This window comes from Sminthopsis crassicaudata, chromosome 2 (genome assembly GCF_048593235.1).
Source record: "Sminthopsis crassicaudata isolate SCR6 chromosome 2, ASM4859323v1, whole genome shotgun sequence".
Classification (NCBI taxonomy): domain Eukaryota; kingdom Metazoa; phylum Chordata; class Mammalia; order Dasyuromorphia; family Dasyuridae; genus Sminthopsis; species Sminthopsis crassicaudata.
Genome location: NC_133618.1, coordinates 162,017,495 through 162,044,083, shown reverse-complemented (window position 1 = coordinate 162,044,083; position 26,589 = coordinate 162,017,495). Strand labels below are relative to the sequence as shown.

The 26,589-nt window shown below is 35.6% G+C and overlaps 1 protein-coding gene across 2 annotated transcripts in view; it reads left to right on the top strand.

The window, feature by feature from the left end:
- PCSK2 (proprotein convertase subtilisin/kexin type 2) overlaps nucleotides 1-26,589 on the top strand; it is a 295,115-nt gene that overhangs the window by 118,048 nt on the left and 150,478 nt on the right. For both annotated transcript variants that reach the window (XM_074287811.1, XM_074287812.1), the window contains exons 3-4: nucleotides 19,265-19,378; nucleotides 21,962-22,070. In XM_074287811.1, the coding sequence (XP_074143912.1) occupies nucleotides 19,265-19,378; nucleotides 21,962-22,070 (223 nt within the window). The remainder of the gene's footprint in view (nucleotides 1-19,264; nucleotides 19,379-21,961; nucleotides 22,071-26,589) is intronic.

Genomic DNA, 26,589 nt, shown 5'->3' with positions numbered 1-26,589 from the left:
GTACAGAGGAATTGAGGTTCTTTAAAAATGACTATCTCAATTCAGTCAAAGCTCAAAATTCCTTCTGATACCCAGTGACTTCTGCATCTCTAATATTTTCATATGTGGTAATAGAACTGCTACTATCTTAACCCAATCACTGTAACATCCTTCTGATTCTGCAAGACCCTTTTGTCAAAGTTGGGTCTTCTATTGGATTTCTCTCATAATATGAGATTGGAAAGTAATAAAGAGATCTATGTGACACTGATAGGGTAGCTGGATAGTGTAGTGAATATAGCACTGGGCTTGAATCAAGAAGACTCATTTTCATAAGTTCAACTCCTGCCTCAAATATCTACTAGATATGTGACTCTAAACAAGTCACTTAACCCTGTGTGCCTCGGTTTCCTCATCTTTAAAATGATTTGGAAAAGGAAATGGCAAACCACTGCAGTATCTTTGCCAAGAAAATCCCCAAGTGGGTCACAAACAGTTGGACATGACTGAAAGGACTGAACAACAAACAACAACAGCAATTGAGAGTCATATTCTAAATAATGTTTCCAGGATGTCAGAGAAAGGAGAGGGTTACTGAACAATGGATATTTAATATTCCTTCTTTAAATAGATTATGCTTTGTCTCCCTATTCCCACCCCTATGTTCTCAATGAGAAAGCCCTAATGGAGATGTTTGACAAATCAATTTTGCCCCATTCATTTTACATTTATCACCTTGTGATAAGGAATTTCAGTTTTATGGCAGTCATGGGAATAATATGTGTGTGCTTATAATATAAGTGTGTGTGTGTGTGTGTTTCATTTTACTCAATGGTAAAATTAGCCAAAAATAAGAGAACATCTTGTTGTTACACAAACAAACCAACTTCCTGAATAATTCCATATAAAATCTTCTATTTTTTTGACCTAAGGAATTATTCAGGAAGTTGGTTTGTTTGTTTTAAGTTAGGAGAGGGGAGAAGAGAAAAATAAATACCAAAATTTTTAACTTCTTATGTGCATCTCTAGTGGGTAGCATCGATAATAACAATAATTAATGTTCATACAGTATCTACTATGTACCAGGCAGTGTGCTCAGCACTTTACAACTATTTTCTCATTAGATCCTTACAACAGTCCTGGGAGTCAGGTGCTATTGTTATACCCATTTTACATTTGAGGAGATTAAGTGACTTGGTCTAGATCACTCAACTAATAAATCTGAGGCTTAATTTGAACTCAGTCCTTGCTTTATCCAGGCCTAGCCCTCTATCATTGTGTCGTTTAACTGCTTCAGATGGGTGCAAAAGAAGAAAAGTTATGTTCAAATGAGAACTCTTTAAAATTATTTTGATTCATAATTTCTCCCTCCCTCCACCAGTAAACTCATACACCAGTTATAACTGATGATTTACTATTCTTTTTAGTACTTTCCTCTGAGAAAGTAGAGATATTGTACAGAAACATTTTCTGCAATCTACCTAGATTATTAGCAGAGTTGAAACTCTAAGGAATAATTAAAGAGTCCCTCTCTTGTAATAAGACAAGGAGAAGCTAGCAGTAAAGATGAATTTGAATATAACATCAAAATAGTTTATTTTAGAAACTGAATGAGAATGTTGCCAAAATCATAAGTAATAAATAATCAAGGAAGAATAATGAAAGCAAGTACTAATTCTTAAGTAATATCTATGAAAAATGGAAATTCATTCTCATTTTTTGACTACATCTTACAGAGTAAACTGTTTAAAAAAAAAAGAAAGAAAGAAAGAAAGAAACGAACATAGTAAAAAAGCCAAATCAAGACAATTATGAGGAACCTCAAGAAAAAGGATGAGAAATTCCTTAAATAAGGATCTTGATCCAGGAGAAAACCATACTATAATCAGATAATAATTATGGCACAACTTCTTACCTTTTACACATTCACAGTGTATGCTACCCTGTCCAAACACATAAGGATGCAGTCAGCATTTTCAACTAATTTCCCTTCCCCATGCTCACTACTGTCTATTGTCTCTAGGAAAAAAATACAAACTTCAGTCTGTTTTCTTTGAAAATGGTTTTAATGATCTTCACAATTTGTCTCTATCCTGCTTTTCCAGCTTTATTTCATATTATTCTCCTTTAGGCACTACAAGTTTCATCTAATCTAAAATATTATATCTTTCCCAAACCCAACATTCTATGTCTTGCCTCTCAAACATTATGACAAAACATTTCCTTGGACTGGAATATCCTCCTTACCTTTCCCCTCCCTCTGCTTTTTCAAAATTGTTTTTCTGTAGTGGTGATTGTTGGTTTTTACTTCTGGGTCCTGTCTGGACTCTTCATGACCCCCTTGGGGTTTTCTTGGGAGAGAAACAAGGGGTTTGTCGGTTCCTTTTCTGACTCATTTTGTAAATGAGGAAACTAAGATAATCAGGGTTAAGGGGCTTGCCCAATCTCACACAGCTAATCAATATCTAAAGCCAAAGTTGAACTCAGGAAGAGTTCAGAACTCATCTTCCTGAGTCTTTCGGACTCTAAGCTCAGCACTCCATGGCGCCCCCCTTAGCTGCCTTTATTCCCTTCAATGATATGCACTAGTTGCTACTGCTAATCCTCCCTGTTGTAGTTATCATTTTCCTCCTCAAATTATTTTGCATTTATTTTTATATATGTAGGTTCTATCCCCTAATAAAATGTAAGCAATTGGAAAGCAGCAATTGTTGGACTTTCTTCTTAATCTTCCTTTTTCACTTCCTGTCTACAGCCTTAGACGCTGCTGACTACTTTTCTTCCTCAATACTTTCTCATCTGTGGGTTTTCATTACTCTGCTGTCTTCTGATTCTCCCATACCTGTCCATTCCTTCTTTCTATTTTCTTTACTGGCTCTTTATTTATGGCAAGCCCATTAACCATGGATATCCTCCAAAGTTCTATATTAGACTTTTTTCTCCTTTCTTTCCCTGTCTTCTCACTTGACAATCTTATCAGCTCCCATACATTTAATCTATATGATTCACAGATCTATATGCTCAGTCTTAGTCTCTTCTCTCACCTCTTATCTTGCCTTTTGAACATCTCAAACTACATGGTCCCATAAATGTCTCAAATACTTTACCTCCCTTCCAAATCCGCTCCTTATGTTTTTGAAGATGTCACCATAATTCCAGTCATCCAGGTTCACAAATGCTATATCCTCTTTGAGTTTGGGGTTGGTTTGTTTTTCACTTACTCCACATATTAAATCACTTGAAAAACCTTATCATTTTTCTCTACAACATTGGTCTCCTTGCTCCAATTTCTCCCCACCATCATTCACCCTTAGCTGTCAAAATAATTTTCCTCAACTTTAGATCTCACCATGTCCTTCTCCTACTCAATACATTTTAGTATCTATCATTTCTTGGATCAAATACAAATTTGGGAGGCATTTAAAGTTTTACTTTCCTATCATTTCAGTATTTTAATCAATGACTCTCTTCCACTCTCTCTGTGGTCCAGCCACACAGACCTACTTCTTATGCCTTGCATGTGATCTTCTATTTCCTATCCCCATGCTCTTGCACTACTTACACCTGGAACTCTCTCCTTTCACTCCTCTCAGCTCAAGACCTCCTGGTCTTTCCTCTTCTTCTCCCCGTGCCTTTCCTTCTAAGGTGACCTACCATCTACACCATATTTACCTTGTATATATCCATTTGTGTGTGTGTGATCTCCTCTGTTATGAGCTTTTTCAGAGGTACATTCGAGTTTTTTTTAACTTTTTCTTTCTATCGTCAGCATTTGTGTCTAACAAATAGAATGCCCTTAATAAATGCTTGTTGATTGTACTGATTTTTGTACTTGAATTCCTTGCATCTAGTATATTTTATCATATAAGGTATACATGTTTATTGAATTGAATTAGTGGAATTGAATCATTTCTTTGACTCTCCTTATGAATTTTATATTTGGATTATGACGAAATCACTACCTTTTCTATAAGTGAATTTACAAATGGGGGGAGGGGTTAATAAAGATATTGTGGGAAGGGAGAAAGGTTATGCAAACAATTATTCACTTTGGGTGTTTTTTCCCCTTTTCTTAAATTCTAAGGTAGCAGGGGGAAAAGATAGAATAAGTGTTGGGATTGGGGTAAGAAAGGATCTATGTTAAAAATCCTACCCCTGAAAATTATCAGCTGAAGGACCTCTGTCAAATCACTTAATGTCTCTTAGCCTCAGAGAGCAAAATTGACATAGACAAATTCAATTCTATCTAATATACTGTTTTAAACAATAGATCTCTTACATTTATTCTTATATAATTTAACTTTATATGTTTTACTGATATCTCTTAATTTCCTGTAATCATATTTGAATATATCTTTCTACCTTGCCTTATCAGAGAATTAGACTTTGCAACAAAGATTTTATTTTTTATGTGATAGTTTTTCTTATTTTTCCAAATACATGCAAAAATAATTTTAAATATTCACCTTTGCAAAACCTTGTGTTTTAAATTTTTCTTTCTCTTCTTCCCCTCTTCTTCATCTCCTGACAGCAAGCAATCCACTATGGGTTAAACATATGCAATTCTTCTAAACATATTTCCATATCTGTCATGCTGAACAAGAAAAATCAGATCAAAAGGGGAAAAATACAAGGAAAAAAACCTAGGAAACAAACAATAATAATACCCAAAATGGTAAAAAATACTATTCTTTGATCCATATTTTATCCACACATCTCCATAGTTCTTTCTCTGGATACAAATGGCTCTTTTCAATCACAAGTCTAGTGGAATTGTCTTGAATTACCTCATTATGTAATGAAGATTTTAAAAGAAAAAGAGGATTCAGCAAAATCAAACATGACAGCTGTGTCTGATGATATATGAAACATTCTATACCTATAGTCTCTACCTCTGTAATAATAAATAAGAAAATTTTCTAAATTCATCTTAAGAGCTAAGTCTAGTCATTATAATCATAAAATGTTCTGTTTCCATTGTTTCTTATTTACATTGTCAGAACAACTGAATATATCACTTCTGGTTCTGCTTACTTCAGTGGCTTTATATCAATTTGAATGTCTTCCTATGCATAAGTTGCCTTTTTAATAAATAAACATATTTATTCCTTCCTAACAACCCTGGTGAAATAAGGTAATATTATCTCCATTTTAAGGATGAGAAAACTGGGGGTTTGAAAATCTTCATGACTCAGTACCCATAGTAAGAGAGCAAGAGAGACAGAAACAGAGACCGAGAGAGACAGACAGACAGACAGAAACAGAGACAGAAACAGATATATATAGAAAGTGAGAGAGAAAGAAAGAGTAGGGGGGGAATGGGTAAAGCATTTACTAAGACAGCAAAGTGAATAGAGTACATCTGTGTGCTGGACTTGGCATCTGTGTGAACATAGACAAGTCACTTAACCATTCTTTGTTTCAGTTTACTCATCTGTAAAATTGAAAAAATAATAATATTTACCTCCTAGAGTTATTTGAGGATCAAGTGAATTAATGCATGTAAATGTTTTCCAAACCTTAAGGCATTAAATGTCAATTAATACCGTTCATTTTAGCACTTACTATGCACCAGGCACTGTACTAAGAACTAGGGAAATAAATATAAGAAAGCAAATAAATCCCTTTCATCAATGAGCTTACATTCTTAGGGGAAAGTCAAAGGGGAAGAAGATAACACATAAAAGGAAGCTTGGAGGGTGGAGAAGAATCCACAGCCTGGTGTGAATATGGCAGGTTAATAGGATAAATGATGTAGAAGATTGGTTATGGAGAAGATAAAGCAAAAACTCACCTCTCTGAGTCAGGTGACCCACAGAGAAGAGTCTCTGGACTGGGATCAGGAGTAGAGTTTGGAGGATGGAGATCAGGGTGATGATGGATATAGGACTAATGATGAGGGCTAATAAGTAGACAGAATTGGAATTCTAAGCCATATGATACCAGTCTCCTTCATTTTTTTGAATGGTTGACTAACTTGTTTAGCATTATAGAATAAAAGATGTAGAATTTAAATTAAGAAGCTTTTCATACCCATATCAGAATTAGATGTTCTAAAGCATGTTTGTCCATCCATATAAAATCCCCTAGCACATTCAAAAATCCTATCCACCAGACTCTTAAGAAATGATCATCTCAAAAAATAGCTGTGATTTAATCTTCCTTCTGGAGTTGAGACTCAAATTAGACAAAATTTATCTTTAGTACTTTTTTATTCCACATTTAGCATCATGGCCCCAGGGAACTGGATCTCCAGTAACACCTGCAGTAAAACTCCATTGAATGTCCAGATCTTTCATTCTCCTGACCACAAAACCACACTTATAGACAAAGTATTCTCTGATATAGTATTACCTAAGGCATGCCCGACTACTTCTGAGTAACCTAATGCTGTAACCCAGTTCAGAATAGCATGCTTGTGAAAGAAGGCCCTCAAAGAATGGTGCTAATGGGAGGTATTTCAGGCACTCAGAAGGATGGCAGAATGGATAATTTTAATCAGGAAAGAATTTCAGCATTTCTCTAATTACACCATATAGGCTAAGACCAGTTATCTCCTATGTGTTTACTGGATGTTAGCTTAGACACTAAGATCTCTAATCACTTCTCCCATAAGTGATATATGATATAGCAAAACATTGTTGATATGGAATGATCTGGTATGGTATTCCACTTGGTACATTATGACGTGACATGGTATGATATGGTATAACATAGTATGACATGGCAAAGTATGCCCAAAGACCTTGCAATGAGCCTCTTTCCCCTTTACATTTTCTTAGTGATATCATTAGCTTCCATGAATTTATTTATCATCTCTATGCAGATGACTGTCAAATAGAGATAGAGATAATAAGGATAATTATATAGATAATATAGTTATAGCTATATTTGATGCCCAATTTATGTAATATTGATGAGAGGAAAGATATAGGTGACAGAGACTGAGATAAATACAGCACTGATCTCTATCTCTCCTTAGCTCCAGTCCAAAACTCCCTATTGAATATTTCAAACTGAATGTCTAATAAGCATCTCAAACTCAACATAAATGTTTTCATCTCCAAACCTTTCCTCTCTGTTAAACTGGCCTACATCTTGTTGAAGGCATCCCCATCCATCTAGTCACCAAGGTTCTTAACGAGCATACAATAAGTGTCTAAGACCAGTGCCTTAGGAGAAAGATTCTCTAGAATAACTCAGCAAACCATCTTTGCTGCTTAGGGGTTGAATCTGACAATCCCTTCCCTTCCTGAAGCACCCAAAGCTGTTTCTTGCTGCCATTTCCCAGAGTGGAGAGCTAACAATTCAGTTACAATACTGCTTCTGAGCCCATCTTGAGCTTGATAACAAAGACAATTCATTATTTTCTTTATTTGTTCTGCATCAGTGTTCTGCAGTTCAGTAACACCCCAGTCGTTTGATGGTCTGTGCATAAAAGGGAGGGTATTAAAAATCAATAGTTCAGACCTTTATTCCTTGCTGGATTTTGTCATCAGAGGCTACTTGACATCCAGAATACTGCCTAGATGCAAATGGGAATGGAGAAGGAAATATGTTACTAGCTTGAAAATAGCCTAGACGTACACTAACTGCAGTCTAAATACCCATTTTCCTTTTTGCTCTGTCATCCTGAACTTGTTTTAATGGCATTTAATGAAATACCAATAAGAAGAAAGAATTGACAAGGCATGGCTGTTGATGAAGGGTCTGACCTTTGAGGAAGAATTAAAAATATCAAGGCTATTTAATGAAAAAGAAAAGGAGGATAGATTTTTCTTCCTTTTTTACTCTTTGCTGCCTGATGAATTTCACAATTCAAGTGTCCTGGACAGACACTGTTTATAACCAGAACCCAAATTTCCAAGAATTCAGTTTGTATTCTTCAAGCAAAGAGAATCCTCATTATATCCACAGGGAAAACTTGCAGAGGCATTAGTGTGACCAACAATAAATGATGGATGAGTACACTCAGCACTGCAAGTATTCCCTCCCTCCCTCTCTCTTCCTCTCTCTCTTCCTCGGTCTGTCTGACTCTCTCTCTCTCTCTCTCTCTCTCTCTCTCTCTCTCTCTCTCTCTCTCTCTCTCTCTCTCTCTCCTTCCCCCTCCTTTCTTTCACACAATATACAGTATGTAGGTACATTGATTTACAATAATACTAGGGAAAATTAGGAGTTGGACATACTTTGTTTTTTAGGGCCCTGGAACTTTTGAATCAGTGATTTCCTGACACTGCCTCCCTCACACATCTCCACACATAGCAAGCATTATTGCTTTTCCCTGAGAAGTGTGGTCCTCTTCCTAATCCTGGCTTCCCTCAAGCAAATTAATGTCCCATGCGCAGAGGATTTAAACTATTTCATTTCTGGGACCCTTGCCCTGTTGCCTCTCTAGTCTAGCCATTTCATGTGGTTCACTATATCAAATTGATCTCAACCATGACTCATTTTACTCATTAGCCATCTTCTCACCAGCCTTCATATATTCCAAGCATATGTCCTTGGTCTGCCCTGCTTCTGGCCTTCTGATTATGGACTCATGATTAAAGTAACACTGCATGACTACTAGAAAAATGTACAATTTTATTCCCCCACCACTGATAGCTAGGAAAAGTCCCAGACCAAAATATCACTCCCTAACCACCTATATGTTTTATTTCCTATTGGAATGTAAGCTTCTTGAGGACAGGTTCTCTTCAATTTTTTTTGTTTTTCACACAATGCTTCACACATAGGAAATACTTAATAAATCTTTTTTATGTATTCATTTGTGCCTTCATTCCTTCTCCAAATACCTCTCAAATTCCATTTCTTCATGTTCCATAATCTAAAACTAAATAAAAAAGAAAATACAGTTTGTTAGTCTATAAAATTATAAGTTCATTGAAGGCAGAGGGTTTCTTTCTGTATTCTCTTAAATAATTGTTTGTTGGATTGAATTGAACTAAAGAAATCCAGCATGTTAGAGAGAGCCATCTGCATCCAGAAAGAGGATTGTAGGGATTTCATGTAAATCACAATATAGCATTTTCACCTTTTTTTGTTGTTCTTTGCTTGCTTTTTTTCATTCTCATTTTTTTTTCTTTTTGATCTGATTTTTCTTGTGCAGCATGATATATGTGGAAATATGTATAAAAGAATTGCACGTTTAACCTGGATTGGATTACTTGCCATCTGGGGAGGGGGGAGGAATGGGGGCAAAAGGAGGGAGAAAAAAATTGAAAAACAAGGTTTTACAAGGATGAATGTTGAAAACTATTTTTGCATATATTTTGAAAATAAAAAAGTAATTTTTTAAAGAGAAATCAGACAAACCATATCCTACTAAGTTATTAGTTTTATTCTGACTTTGTCTTATCATGGTTCTCTCTCTGGCTGTCCAAATTTTCTATTTTTGGCCTACTTTTACAGACCATGTCCTCCCAAATTTTTGTCCAGGTACTTCTCTGAACTCTCATGGTGGCCTCATCAACTCTAATATTTTCAATTTGTATCTATTCAAATGATACATATATATATGTATGTGTATATATACATATATATGCAACTATGTATATGTATATAAATACACACACATGCATTATCCCTTTTCTGAGCTTCAGCTTCACCTTTCCAAATGCTTTTCTGAGCTATATATACATGCCCTTGAAAATTGCCGCACAAACTTGAGGGCCTACCTATGTCACCTCCGCATCTTTGCTCCCTTCAAGTCTTAGCTCCACGGTCATCTTCTTTAAAAGACCTTTCATGGTTCCCTCTAATATTAGTGACCTTCTAATGACTGTGTATTTATTTTGTATGAGTTTCCTGATTGTTCATCTATGAACTTGTTCCTACCAAATTAAATGTAAGTTCTTTGAAAGCAGATCTGTCTTATTTTTGTATTCATATCCTCAGCAGTTAGTACACTGCCTGACACTCAATAAGGTGCTCAATAAGTGCTTGTTGACTGATTGAATGATTGATTAATAATATACATGTTCCAACTCTGAAAAAGATAACATATTTAAAGAGAATGCCTGATCAAAAAATTCTTAAAACCAGACAAAACTTTACAGGTACTATTTTAGCCAGTGGCAGGAAAGTATTTGGGATAGATTGGCTTTTGGTTTACACAGCCCTTCCCCACCCCCTAGTACAGCACACAGGTGACAAATCCCCAGTTCCCTCTACTTCTGGTCTTTTTCTTCTGAGATTATCTTCTATTTACACCATATATTTTTTATCAAATGTAAACACACACAAACACATATAAGAAACATAAAAATGTTAACAATTATATTTTGTTGATGTTATATGTACATAATTTGTTGCATGTTGTTGTCTCCTCCATTACATGTAAGCTCTTTCAGAACAAAAAACAGGCTTTTGTCTTTGTTTGTAGCCCCACAGCTTAATTAATACTTGACATAAAGTTAGTTCTTAACATATGTTTAGGAAGGGCTATCCCTCACATATATAATAGGAGGGTGTCAATATGTGACTTGAAGGGAGACAAAATGATATTTCTAGTTTCTTCTCACCCCATCCTTCTCTAAGGAAGACTTTAATTCTTGTCAGGATGGGAAGCAGGAGGTTGGTGCTAGAAGTCATAGATCTAGGCTCCTAAGAGGAAGGCAATGGGCTTAAATTATGTCTATTTGCTGCCATAAATATTATTAGTCTGGAGGAATATGGTTTTTAAATGTAGGTTATACTTATGATCACTATTCATTAATGGAGAAAACAAGACCCTAAACTTTATCTCCAAGGCTTGACTCTCTTTATACCAAAAGCCAGTTCCATGATGAATATACATAGGAAGTAGCAAAGAAATTCATATATACAAATTTATAGTAATATAGAATTCATAGCAAGAATACATATGAGAACATAGACCAGATAATACAGAGTAAAAGAGCTCACCATTTGGGAGCATGGTATCTTAGCTCAACCAAGATAAAGATCTCACTCAAGGAGATAGTCTTTGATCTCTAATGTAGCAGGTTGGGGCTAGGAACATGATAGAGACAGCCAGTTCCTCTCATATGTTGGCTTTTCTCCAGTCTTATTTTCCCTCCAGCACCCTGAAGTAAGGTGGTTGGCATAGTCCATTTTCTTTAGAAACTGAAAGCCAAAAGCACCTGAAGCTCAGAGACTAGACAGCTCTCAAAGAAACTTGAAGAGCCTGATACTCTCTTTTCCCATTCTCTTCAACTCTGCCCTGATATAGAAACCAAACACTGATCACCAACACTGAGGAGGAAACAGCGCTATATTGTTAGGTTTGGGGATTTGGGGAACCTATACTTGCTGCCTGACTAGCAGAGACAAGATTTGAACTTATATCTTTCTAATCCCAGATCTAACCATGCTTTCCTCTATACTCCAGTCACCTTCTCAACAACCATCTTAACTCCAGAACTAGAAACAATGCCTTGAGAACGTAACCTTTTGTCCTCTGAACACTTTCCCTTGGTCTCCTCTATTCTTATTACTGCCTCCCAGGGTCCACGAATTCAATCAGTCTTGATCATTCTTTACTCCCAAGCTATCGTCTCATCAGCTTCCTTGTTGTAAGGATTGATCAGTTGATAGATGTGGGGGGGCATGACCCAACTTCATGGAATTGTATACATATATATATTTAAAACATCTCTCTTTTCAAGTTTTACAGCAATATTCAAATCAATACTGCCATTATTCTAATAATGGGGATGTTAATCTACTCCCCTGTTGCTTTATCAATCTAGTAACTCCCTCAAATCAAAATACTCTTCCAAACCAAAATACTCAGCTTTCATTCCACAAATGTGTTATCTCCTGACATTAGAATGTAAGCTCCTTGAAGGCAGGGATTCTCTTTGCATTTGTTTTTCTATCCTATCATAGTATTTGGTACAAAGCAAAAAATGAGTAGCCTCTCTTCTTTCCTTTCCTTCCCTCTTTGTTTCCTCTCTACCTCTTTTCTTTCCTTACCATTCTTCCTTCCTTTCTCACTTTCTTTCTTTGTCTCTCTTTCCTCCTTTCTCTATTCCTCCTTTGACTTCTTTCTTTCTTTCTACTACACTTCTCACTTTGTTCTCTCTTCCCCTAAATGTCTAAAAAAGCATTGTTCTTTTTAAATAATACTATAAATCTTTACCCTAACCCCCATCCCTATAACTATTTCACCTATAAAATTAGCAATTTCATCTTAATAATAATAAATGTTAATAACTAGCATTTATATGGCACTTTAATATTTACAAAATGTTAGAAATGGAGACTGCTTATCCTGGCATTCAAGTCCTTCTACAATCTGAGTCCAACAACAAGTTTCAAAATTTATTTCATGTTATAATATTTCATGAATGCAATATCCTAGTCAGACTGATGAGGTCCTGAATGAGGTGTTTTGTTAGAGGGAAACTGGAGCATTAATAAAATTATTCCCTGAGGCAGGCAAGGAGAAAGCTCTGATAAAGATCAATTTAACTCAATGGTCCTACCCTCTGTTGGGATCATGGGCAGCCTCATCTTGCTCAGAAATCCAAGTCATGTCCCTAAGGCTACATCTTCTCTAAGATGGCCCTTTCCATCACTGCTGCACTCCTTTGGATGTCACTCTGTCTCATGGTGTCTTTCCCCTTACCTGCCCTACATGCCACATGGTGTCTCTCTTAACCCCACTATGTCTTCTGGTGTTTCTCTTCTCAACCCTACTTCTTATATAATTACCTCTTTTAGAGTGCTAAATCCCTTTTAGGATTCAGCCTAACTACTCCAAACTCTTAGGGTCTTCCCTTTCTCCTGAGTAATTGTGAGTTTCACTAAGGAACTTGTCTTTTCATCATTAATTATCAAAACATATTTTTTGCTAATTATATGCTGTCCCACTCTATTTCATATTTACCTCTCCTGGTGTCTTTTATGTCCCTCCATTTTGTCTGTAATTTCTTCTAAATAATCTTACTTTTTACCAAAGAGAATGGCCACTGTGAATTCTTTCCATAACTGAATCCCAACATTTGGTGCCTAATCATCAAGTGCCTACATCAGCCACATCAAGACTAGACCATAAGCATTTCCTAATGTTCTTCTGCTTTCTCTAGTTTCCCCGCATTCACAGACCATCCCCACACCAAGAATATGTTCCTTTTACAATTCCATGCAGCTAAGATACCAACTCTTCCATAAAACCTTCTCTAATTCTTTTGAAATGAAAGTTATCCATCCCTCCCTTCTCTAAATTACCTAGAGCACTTTGCCTTAATTTCTTCTTTGACAAATCATACCCCAGCTTATATTACATTTGACTGTGTACATCTTATCCCCTCCTCATTTCCAGATGACTTCAAAAGGATCCCACTACCATGTGCCCTACTAAAAGATTTCATTTCAATTCCTCTCTAATGGAGCTGATTCTTCTTTTTGTATACCTTGTGTATCAGATTTTAAAAGACAGCAATTTACTAATATTGTAGTCACTGAAATTCAGTCAAACAATTCTAACAATCTACTCTCTTCACAATTCATTTTATTCATTCATGTAAAGGAGGGAAGAAATTTGTTGGGTTTATCTCACTATTATCATCATAACAGCAAATCAATGCTATGTATTCTATTGTAATCATAGTTTAATTTTGAATCTTTGATATTAAGACTTATGTCTTGTTTGTAACTAGGCGATCCAAAAAAGTAAACCAACCTGTTCAACAAGGAAATTGGGACACTCCACAGCCTCTTAGACTGCTGAAACCCAGAGGTTGACCTTAGCACCCTTCTTATAGCACTTTCTCCAAGCTTCAGTGCTTCCAAAGCTCATTTTGGTGTCTACTAAGGCTAGTCCTCTAAGTTAGGTGAAGCTGGCAGAAAAAGCATATGAACTGCAATAACTTATGTCTTCAGGGAGCTGATAGCTGATCTTCTTAATCTATGGGACCATGACAGCCATCATCAGAATCTTTCCAATGTTTTGAGTATTTAGTGTTGCATTTATACTTGCTGATTCAATGTAACAGGAAGAGAGAAAGGTACTGGTCTTGCTGATTGGATTTCTGTTTTTAGGACAAGGATGGAAATGAGGTCTGGCAGGTCTTTCTTGTTTACTAGTTTAAGTGAGTTGGTTTTCCATTAGCTGATCGAAAAAAGGAGAGTGGGTCAAAATGACCCAGGGGCCTGCTTTGGAAACATATGGTGTTGTGGGACATGATGCAGGTGGTTGTCACTTCCTTTTTTCCCCCCCAAGAAGGGCTAAAACTTTTTCTACTATCAAGGTGAAAATGTGTGTGTCTTAAGAAATTATTTCACTTCCTATTATCTGTGACTAAAATTATACCTAAACTGTCAATTTTCCTCCCCCATTCCCCATCACTTTCAGGTTGTAGTTCAGGTATTTAATTTGGTCTTCTGTCAAAGTATATTCCATTCGTTTTCAGAAGTAAAGAGATGAATAATACCTTTCTTCTTCATTTACAATCCCTTTTTGTAGATGAACATCAGGACAATTTTTTTTCATTCACGAATAGATTAATAAAAACTATGAGGAGGAAATTGGGAAAAGTCTGCATTAGTTAGCCTCATATGGCTGTTCCACTCTTCCTGAATGATCATCAAGGTCATCTGTGGGTGTTTTTAGGAGGACATTGTATAAAAATTTGTCATTTATGTTCTTTTGTTCCTTTCAGAAAGCACCCTCAACCCATAATGAGGACTTAGTGATTCACAAAGCAGACAAAGAAGTGTTTATTAAACATTAAATTGATGGCCTTTAAAAACTTTGACAAAGCCTCAGTACTTTTTTCTTCTCTTTCTCAAGTCAGCATGAGGAAATAATGAAAATTGAGTTCAGAAAATAAATCATCCTTTGGAATAGATCTAATTCAATTTAATGCAGTAAGCATTTAATAAGCACCTACTCTGTGAACAGCATTATGTTAGGGGCTAAGGAGTCAAAAACTGAAGTTAAACAGTCCCTTACCCCTCAAGAAACCAACTCTCAATCTCAAGTAGATTTGCAGATATGACTGTGTCCTTCATTGTTTTCTATCTTAAAGTCAAAACAAGCACACACAATAATTTAGATATCTGGATTCTTTCTTTTTTCTTTTTTTTTTCCCTTCAGGACTTCAGTTTGATTTCTGTTTTTTACTTGTGTTGTTATTGCAATAGCTATTTAATGGATCTCACTGGTGGTGGAGTCGGACTGAAGATGTCATGGAGTGCTGGTGGGCAGCAGTTCAGACCCTCAATAAACATGCTGGAATTTGTAATTGTATTTGATGACAATTTTATATAGAAAAACCCAAGGGAAAAGCAAAAGTGCCACTTATATAGAAAGACGTCACTGGAGATGACTGCTCTCTTGCTATCTCTTCTATCTCGTCTTGAGTCAATACTATTTCACCATCTCCAGTGGCCATTTCCCCCTTCCATTCTCTGTAAAAATATCAAATATAATTAAGTACAAATGGAATGCTGTCACTGATTCCTCAATGTATTTATTTATGTGGGTTGTTTTGGCTTTTTTTAGCATATTTTTTGTTAAGGTTTAAAAAATGAGTCTGAATTACAATGTTTCCCTGCTCCATTATAAATAAAACCTTCTATAATAATAGGTACTTTCCACTTCTCAAAAGTCTTGTTAATCTAAGTAATTAGGCCACTGGCCATGGATAGGGAAGCATTTAGAAAAGCAAATGCTAAGGTTAACTTTGCAAGGACTATATTAGTTTAAGAGGGGGAAGCTTTGATTAAATTAGTCCCCTGGTAAAATACCAAATGGTAATTATACATAAAAATGCAAAGCTTGGTACATGAAAGGTTAGTAATAGTAGGGTAAAATAAGGAAAGGGAATGAAAGGACTCTAGATGTAGGAGATAAAGAATAAACATTTGTGTTGTGCCTACAATATGCCTCCTATCTAACCAATCCAAGGTTAGCCTATCCTAACATATAAATGTTAGCTATTATTATTATTATATAGGTATATATCATATATTATATATAATTATAATAATAATTATTATAGCTAACATTTTTATAAAACTTATTATGTACAGCACTATGCTATAAGCACAGAGTATAAAATGTAGATACTTTATAATAATTATCTCATTGATCCTCACAACAACTCTGTGAACTAGGTGCTATTATTCCCATTTTAGAAAACTGAGTCAAAGAAAAATTTAGTAATGTGCCCAGATCACATGGCTACTGAGTGTCTAAGGTTAGATTTGATCATAACCATTCCCAACTCCCAAGTACTGTTTTTACTCACTGTATCACCTCATTGCCTCTGCATAACCTCTGGGGTGAAAACCTTTAAGTTAAACAATGAGTGGGATTTTGTACTAGTGGGGATTTTTATGGTCTGGCTTCCATGCAGTGTGAAATTTCTTTTTCTAGAGGTGTTTTTTTTAATATTATAGATTTTCATATTTCAGGAATAGTTCAAACATGGTGCTTGTGGAAGGAAAGAAAATGGACCAGATAATTCTTCAGGATCTTCAATATCAGAATATATAGTGCTTGTACATAAAATTTTCAAAGAAAGGCAGGGTGATTACATTACAGGGGAATGTTTTTAGTTTCATGTGATGAATCCTAATGGGAAAAAAAAAGAAACAATCATCTGAGGAACCCTTCCAAAATGGAGGTTCTATGAAGTGAATCTCAGGAAAATATGATTATATATAGATACTTATCCCTGTAGCAGCTGCATCTTGACTTGGAAAACCACATATTAACATTTTTCTATGTTTTACTACAATTTTATTTTGTCAAACATTTCCCAATTATATTCTATTCTGGTGTGGGCTATACTATTGGTGCTTTAGTTTAACATCTCTGTTACAAAGGACCTCTCTTAAAACCTCTTGTTATAATTACACCGCTACTGAGATTCATCAACAATTTCCCAAGGCAGACAATTCTACTTTAGGATGCTTCTAATCTTTAGGAAATTTTTTAACATCAAACCTAAATTTACTTCTTTGTAATTTCCACTCATTGCTTATAATTCTGCTCTCTTTGATCAAGTAAATCTAATCCCCTTTCCACAAGATAGTACTTCATATATTCAAAGATAGCAATAATCTTTCCCCTAAATCTCTTCTTTTCTATGCTAAACATCCTCAACCTTCAACTTCTTTGTGTATGGCATAAATTTGATCGTCTCATCTCAGTTGTTTCTCTAGATATCTTCCAGTTTATCAATGTCATTCCTTTAAAAAGTGGCCCAGAACTAAGCCCAAGATTCCAAATGGCATCTGAACACATCAAAGTTCAATGAAATCAACATCTCTTTATTTCTGGAAGTCATGCTTCTTTTAATGTAACCCAATAAAACATTAGTTTTCTTTTTTGCTATGATCCCATTATTGAGCATGGATCCCCCAGTTCTTTCCAACTTTTTAAAAAACCCAGATCTTTTCTGACTAAACTACCTCTCCCCCATCTTGTACTTGTGAACTCTACTTTTTTAACCCAAATAATCCTGCCATCTCTATCTTTGCCCATTGTTTATATAAAAATTAACCAGTACAGATCTCTAAGAGATCCACTGAAGACCTCCTCCCAAGTTAATATCAAACCATTCAAGATTATTCTTTGAATAGAACCATTCCTCCAATTCTATATCATCCAATTGTTCAGGTCACAACCCTCCAGCTTTCCCACATCAGATTAATCCTAAATTTGACTTTTTAAAATTTTCAACTACTTCACTTACAAAATGGAAAGAGATTAGACTACTGTCCATTTAATGAGTTGTTCTACTCAATCCCAGAAGTGTAATTTGGTGCAATGAGTAGAGGTTTCAAAAAAATCAAACTTATTTCTAATAATCATTCTAATTAGAACTGTCTAAAAAGTGAAATTGCTATCTTTGGAAGTAGTGGGTTCCACTTCAGTGGAAATTTTGAAGCAAAAGTTAAATGTACTCTTTCCAGATATGTTGTAGAAAGAATTCCTGTTCAGGTGTATGTTGAACTAGAGAGCCAGTCATCTGAGATTCCTTCTTCCAAGCCCTATTCCATGATTCTTTGAAATTCAAAGGCCATTACTGAACAATGAATGTCCCTCTACAAAGTACCAGAAAAGACAAAAGAACAAACCTTTGTATCCTCAGTACATAGTACAATATCTTGTTCATAGTAAGTGTTTAATAAATGCTTTTGGTTAATTGACTTTTCTTCAAGTATTTTGGAGTACTTTCAAGTTCCTCCACTCTTTTCTGTTCATCCTCACACTATTCTAGAATGGCATTCTTAGATATGCTGGTGCATATTTAACAACTACCTCTTGGGAGAAGGACATATTTTCAAATTCTAATTCGCATCATTAACTTTTTTTAAGTCTAGTCAGTCAATAAAATAATAAGTCTTTATCTGTGGCACTTGCCAATTTCCAAGATATAAATGTTCAAACTGAAAATTTAACAATTGGCTCTCATGAATCATTTAAAGTTGGTTACAGCATACTCCTAGCTCCCACACTCACTTCCTGGCAATATTCCTCTACTTTCCTCAGAGACTCATTATTGTTTTGGGGCAGTGAATTAGCTTTTACTATTATTAAATCACAGTATCCTCTATGAGTCAAGACGTTGTTATCACTATAGCTGAATGGCAATAAATAAAGTTAGGTTTAAATGTGTCAGTCCTTATAGAAGAATGCCATTCATATCCTATAGTTTAGATTTCTGTCTGTCCAACATGTAAGTGTTTAATCATAGTGAAGACAATGCCATCATTAATCAAATTCTATTTGGTGTTACCTCACTTATACATTCTAGTACTTTGCTTCAGAGCTTGCTGGCTTCCCAGGCAGATTTCCAAGCTGTGATGGTGCAGTACTCTGTCAACAAATGTAAATGCTAGCAAACCCTCCATAAGAATGATAGATGCTGTTTTTGCCTCCTCTTTCCCTTTAAGTGCATGGCTTGATCTAATTCTTCTTCATAGCTGTATTTTTCTTTTGTTTTATTTCACTCAGTATTAACAGTTGGCTGAACCCGATCTCCTTATCATTATTTCTATGAATATATTCATTTTGCCTCCCAACAATTGTTACAAGAAAAATACCCCTGGAGCACACATCAAGGCCTATTTGTTTGCCATAAGCACAAATAAACATTCACTGGAAGCAATCTCAGGGTGAGAGCATCTATAAGATTAATTTAGCTTCCATTAAGAAAGCACTGTGTTATATATAGATGGAATCTGGTCCCTGGAAAACAAATCAAAGGAATTATGGCTTGGTTCTTCTGTTCCTCGCAGTGTTCATATCTTGTTGCATAATGCATCAACGTTGTCATTTCAGGTAAAGATGGCTTTGCAGCAGGAAGGATTTGACAGAAAAAAACGCGGTTATAGAGACATTAATGAAATTGACATCAACATGAATGATCCCCTATTTACAAAGCAGTGGTACCTGGTAAGCCTCTCATTATTTTTTTAGAAAGTTTTTCTTCTTGAATACTTGAGCTCAGAATCCATTTCTATGTTTCCCAATTTTGTTTGTGATGAATAGTAGCCTGCAGCCAACTTAAGGAAATGCATTTAGTAAAGAATACAGTTCTACTTTATTTAATCACCTTCTGGAAGTGGTCAGCTTTCCTTCCTGGCTCCTCCTGCCTGGGCCCACTGCTTCTCATTCCATGCATCTTTGACTCAAATCTGATTTTCTTGAAAGCAAACTGTGTTCACTTCATAAGTCCCAAGATAGTACTAATAGCTTAACATACATCCTTGAAATCATTTTTCAGGAACAGGAAGAGATATGTGTGAGTTTATTTGCCCATACTCCTGTGCGAGTCTACATATGCAATGTCTATATACATGTCTACATAATGTACACAGATAAGGAAGTGAGAGTACTTCACAGGAATGAAAGAAAGCACCCTATGAAATCAGAAGGAAAAACTACATTAGGTGACATCACAAAGGTACAAAGAGAAGAGCTTGGTGACTAAGGGAACATCTATCTCTACATGGTACTGGAAACATCTGGGAGGAATTAAGTTGTATGGCACTTAATGCCCTGGAGTTTAAAACACTGAAAACTAGTCTGGCTTGTAAGAAATAGACCTTTTTTGAGGATTATCAGTGGCTCTTTAGGACTTATCTGGGTTGGATTACTTTCTCAAAAAGGGTTAGGTGTTTCCAATACTAGTCAGCAGGGCAGGCCATTAAGGGGAAATGAGCTACTTTAATTTTAAAAGTGCACATGCTGATTTTCTGAATTCTGTTTTAAGGCAGCAAACAAGGAGTCAGGCAAGATAGAAAAGTGGGCTACCCAGAATGTAAACTTGGTCACTTCCTAAGAGAGAATCAAATACGCCTGTATTTTCTTCTCATTGTTGTCCAAATTGATTGGCTAAATATCAGTATTTGAGGGAGCTTATACATCATGTGGATAGAGTGCTAGAAGAGTTGATTATTAACCCTACCTCAGTTATTTAACTATGTAATCATGGACAAGTCATTAAATCTCTTTAAATCATAATTTTTATCTATAACAATAAAGGCTATACTTAATGGTTTCTAAGGTTCCTTCCAGCTATGAATCTCTGATTCTATGATTTTGGCCCAGAAGTAATTCTTGGCATTGAAACAGCTCTTCTTGAATGCTATGCCAGTGAAGAATTAGCTCTGGCCAATTCTTTGTAACCATAAAGTCTTCTGATGTGCAAAGTTTCTTTGAAACCAGAAACTCTTGGGTTTAGTGATCCGTCATCCAAGAACTAATCTAGTTAAGATAATTTCATAACCAAAATAGATACAACAGAAACAGTATTTTTTGACCATAGCTATCTCAAAGAGTATTACTAAATTTTAGGGAAATTGCAATGTATGTGGGTATAAAGATCATGCACAACAATTACATCATGCATTTTAGGTGTTTTAAAATATATTCTGTGCTACTTCCAATAAGGAACTACCCTTGTCATCACCCAGATTCCTCCCAGACTCTTAATTTTCCCTCCCCTAATAGTGTCAAATACTGTGGAGAGGTTTCAGAAATAAGGCTTGAGAAAAAGCCATTGAACTTGGCAATCAAAAAGTCATCAAAAGCTTTCTGAAAGAATACCTTTCTAGGAATGGCTTGCCTTAAAGATCCATAGAACAGTCAGTCCATTACAGTCTTGTCTGAGAGGTGAATCCTGCTAAAGAATAAGGATCAGGACTTAAAGGAAGAGCAAAAATGTGGATTTGGCATCTTATTGCTTTGCATGAGTTTGTTTTCAACCGTGCACATTAGATCACACAACAAAACATGGTAACTACTCATTTATTCAACAACCAATTAGAAACAGTGTGATATTATGGATAGGAATATACTGGGCTGAGACTCAGGAAATCCTAGGTTTAAATCTTACCTGTATACTTAATAGCTCTGTGACCCTGGGTAATTTTTTGTTCTTTATTCATCATGTCAATTGTCTATGACCCCATTTAGGTTTTGGCTTTGTTTTGTTTTGTTTTTAGCAAAGATATTAAAATGGTTTATTATTTCCTTCTTCGGCTAATTTAAAAAATGAGGCAAATAGAGTTAAGTGACTTGTCCAGGTTCACACAGCTAGTAATTGTTTGAGGCCAGATTTGAATTCACAAAGATGAGTCATCCTGATTCCAAAGTACAATATTCTACTCACTGCACCACCTATCTGCTCCTAGATGAATCATTTAACTATTATGTTCCTGCTTTTTCTCATCTATAAAAGTATTGGACTCAATAGCCTCTAATATCCCTTCCAGATTTATAACTGTGATTCCATAATCCATTTTTGAAATGACTACTATATACAAAACACTGTGGGAAATGCAAAAATAAATACCCCTGTGGCATTTATAAGGTAGTAGGTAGAATATGACATATATACATTTTATAATAAACATATAGAAACCACAATGAGAAAAGAACATAAAAGCACCACTGTAATACATATGAAATGAAAATTCTAAGTACTCTGCACAAAATAAGTAAATCTCTTCTGCTTTTGAATTCATATATCAGATCAACACTGGACAAGCTGATGGGACTCCAGGACTTGATTTGAATGTGGCTGAAGCCTGGGAGCTAGGATACACAGGAAAAGGAGTTACCATAGGAATCATGGATGATGGTAAGTAGTTTAAAAAATTTATATCATTTGAGAACATAAGTTTGTCCAAGGATATCTTGTATATATTTAACAACCAGTTCTCCAAAAACACATACTACACTTTTGAGCTTAATCTGCCTTATTTAACATTTTCTTTATCTTAAGTCTAGACAATCAATAAACCAATCCTTGATTTATAGCATGTGCCAAAGTTTCAAAGTGTAAATGCTCACACCAAAAATTGGCCATTGGCTATTGGTTCCTAAGGATTGGTTGAGGCTGGCTTCAGCAAACCCCTGAATTTATATGTTTGCTTTCTTTGCAATGAAGCTTACTGAAAAAGCTTATTCTTCAAAAGATGTTGATGAGATACACAATATAGCACCATGCCTGGAACATGATGCACTCAATAAATGATTATTGATTGACTGATAACATAGAGCCTAAGCCATGTTGTCTTTCCATTTTATGACTACATTCTCATCTTTCTCCAGCTCCTGGAGAAAAGACAACATTAAGATATGGTTATTCATGTTTCATCTCATTCCCTTTCAACTCAGTGCATGAAACTCCCACTTCTCCATCAATTCAAGGGGATAATGCAAAAACAAGACTAACTTTTAAGACTGGTAACATCTCACAGTAAATTTTGGCTTCATTCTGCTGAGGGTCCCATATCCCAGAAGTTCCTGGGGAACACTATCTAAAGACCTTGTGCCAGGATGATCCTAAGTCATCTTGGTGGAAGTTGACTTTTAACAAGCATTTCCAGAACAAAACTTTCTTAAACCACACTTGAGAAATTAAATGGCAATGTGTCTAAACTTCAAAAACATAACTTGTTAATTTTCCATGATCCTGAGGAACATGGACAGAGGATTTTCTTGAAATCTAAAGAAGATAAGTAAACCAGTGGTAGAGGGAGAAAAAAAAAAAAGAAATTGCATTTCCCTGAAAGTCTTTTCACTTTTCTCCTGACACCATTAGGCACTGTTCCAGGCCTTGACATTGCCCCCTAGATATTTATATTTTACTTGCTCTATTCTTAAAATTTATGTCACTTGTGGAACCCTTTTCATCTTATTTTGGTTCTTGAGCTCTCTTCCTCATATTTTATCATTATCATGATTACATAAAGTAACATCTTGTATTAGGTTCAAAAAAAATAAATTTTACAAGTATCAGATCAGAGATGCATAGGTTACACAATAGCAGAGCAACTGAAAAAAAACCAACAACCTGAAAATCTTCATGTAGCACAAGCTTTATATAATCCAACAAGGAGGTAAAACAGGAAAAAATGCTATTTCAGTATTTAACTATATAACCTGAGTCCTAAAGCCCATTGATATGAGATTCTCTCCTTATTGCTAGAGATCAATTCCCTGGGTTTTCAGGAGGGATGGGATAGAGTTCGAAGTATCAGGAGAGATGAGAGCTCAAAGCAATTTGAGTGCTTTCCAGTCTCTGGACTCTACAATTCTTTCAGGTATATCTGACTTCCAGCTTTGAGAAAGAAGAGGGACAATGCAAACCCCACTTCAGATGACTGAAGAGAGAATAACACTCTGGGAAGAAGCTGACATGAAAGGAAATGCCTAATTCCATATGTCCCTTTCCCTAGTTTGCAGACTTGAGGGAGTGAACTGGAAATATCTCCTTTCCTCCCTCCCTTCTTCTCCCCACCTCCCTGTCTTTCTCTCTCTCTCCACCACTCTCTCCCTCTCTTTCCCCCCCCTCCCCTTTCTTCATTTAGTTACTTCACTCCCAATGGGAGAATTCCTTCGATCTATATTGTTTAATATATATTCTCTTATGTATACTTTCTCTAGTTTAAATAAATAAATTTTTGTTTGTTTTTGTTTTTGCCACTTCCTATATGTATTATTATAGAACTAGTATTTGGTAGGAAATGGAATCTAGCCTTGTATATAAAGCCTAGAGCCTTCATTTCCCCCATTAAAAAATAGCAATTAGAAGTTTAGCTTGAATTTAAAAGTCACATCCTATAGACCAAGGATAGGGAACCTTTTTTCTGCCAAAGGCCATTTAAATATTTATAACATCATTCATAGTTCATACAAAATTATCAACATATAAAACTCAAGCAGTGGAAGGTTGTTGTACTTAGCTTCCAGCTCATCATTGCCTGCAGTTGCCTTAGTAATCGATTTCATGGGCCTTATATGGCTTGTGGGCCAGACTTCCCTACCTCTGCCCTAGACTTACAATATTTAAGGGAGCAGATAGATATAATTATATACAATATAATTTTCTCTCTGAAGACAGCAAAGTGGTCAGCTTCTGGCCCCAACTTCCTGCTTCACTTCATGGTGGGGAATAAAGTCTCTCTAAAGAAGATTGGAAGAGAAGAAGCTAGAGATATCTCTTCTTTCTCTGTGAGCCATTCAATGATACTCCCATGTTACATGTAAGGGACAGCCTATTCTACATTATCAGAGATATAGCACTCAGGAAGAAGAAACTAACAGCCAATCAATTAAAAATCAATCAATTAGCATTTACTAAGTACTTAGACTACAGGGACTAAAAGGAAAAAAATGAAACAGCCCCCATTCTCAGGTAGCTTACATTCTATTAGGGTAAAAATGCACATATAAATAAATATGGAATATATATATATATATATATATATATATAAGTAATTTCAAGTGATACTAGAAGCTGAAGAGATCAAGAAAAACTTTATATAAGAGATAACACTTGAGCTTACTTCAAAAATAGATACAGAACTGTTCTTTTTTATTGACAAATCTAATGACCTTTTCACAATTCTCATCCTCCTTGACTTTTGTATTATATTTGATACTGTTGGATGAAATAGTCAGGCAAGCAATAAGTATTTATTATATAGGCACCTAGTTTACTACTAGGCACCAAATGCTAGAGTTACAAATACAAATCAAAGAAAGACAGTCCCTTCCCCAAAGGAGTTTACATTGTAAAGGAGAAGATAGGACACAAAGGGAAGCTGAAAAGTAAAGGAGCAAGGGAAGGAGTTGAAGGTATCCATTTGGAGGCATGATATTGAAAGTCCAAAAAGTCAGAAGCTCATCTGAGAGGTGAATAAAAGTCTACTAGCCTGGGTTCTTTCCCAGAAAGGAAGGTCCTAGGAGGAACTGACCAATGGAAGAAAGTAGCTATCATGACAGCAGGCTGTTCCAGGATGAGAGAGCAGAAGGGGGAAATGAATATGCTAGGACAAGGATGCCCAGATGCTAAGGAGGTTTGAAGGTAAAACTGTTGACTAAAGTACTATGCTGAGGGATATTTATATTGGCCAACCTGGGACTCTCCCCAAAATATGGAAGAATTAAGAGTCCAAGACAACTCCTACTTTGTGAACCTGTGTGACTACAAGAATGGTGGTACTATTAAAGGAAATGGAGAATTATAAAAGAGGAGGGGACTTGGGAGAAAAGATTATTTCAGTTTAGGATATATTAAGTTTAAGGTGGAAAGCTTTCAATAAGCTCCTACTTATGTGGGCCTGGAGCAAAGAGAAATGAAAACTATATGTATTGTTGTGGTAATCATTTGCATAGAGATGATAATTAAATCCAGAAAATTTGTAACTATTGCTAAAAAAGGAAATTTAAGGAAACAAAAGAAGAGAGTTTTGGAAAATATCAATGCTTGGGGGACAGAATGTGTGCAGCAAAGGACACTCAGAAAGAATAGCCAGACAGAAGAAACCAAGGTAAAGTAAGGCCATGAAAACCCAGAAAAAAAGAATATCCAGGACAAAAAGGAGGTCAACATCAATGCTGCATAGACAACAAGGACAAGAACAGTTCAATGTTATTGGATTTGGCAATTAATTGATCTCTAATAACTCTGGAAAGTGAAGTTTCAGTTGAGTGATGAGGCAACCAAGTGATGTAGTGTTTGAAGTGCTAGACCTAGAATTAGAGTTAGGAAAATTCAAATATAAATGTTGCCTTTGACACTTGTAATAGCTGTATGACTCTGGGCAAATCTCGTTACTTCAACTATAAAATGAGGATAACAATAGCACAGGGTTGTTGTAAGGATAAAATGAGTTAAGATAAAGCACTTTGCAAATATTAAGATGCTACATAAATGTTAGTTGTAGTGGTAGTGATGATGAAGATGAAGATGAAGATGATGATGATGATAATGATGATGATGGGAGCCATACTGCAAAAGTTGGGAATAGACTGAAAGGAAAGGAAATGGAGACAAAGATTATAAATATTTTTTCTTTAATTTTGCTGTGTAAGGGAAATGAAACATAAGACAATAGTTTGAAAGCTCAATAGGGTCAAGTGAATTTTTTTTAAGATAAAGTTGAACTAGGCATATTTCTAGACAGCAGGGAAAGAGTAAATAGAAGGAAATTGGAAAATAGAGGGAAATGGTTGTGAGAAGAGGAGGAGTCTATTGAAGGAGATGGGAGGATATAGGATAAAGAGTACAAGGAGAAAGTGTAACATTGACAAAAAGAACTACCACTTCATCAGGAAGTTGAATGAATGAAGTAGGACAGAATGGGGGA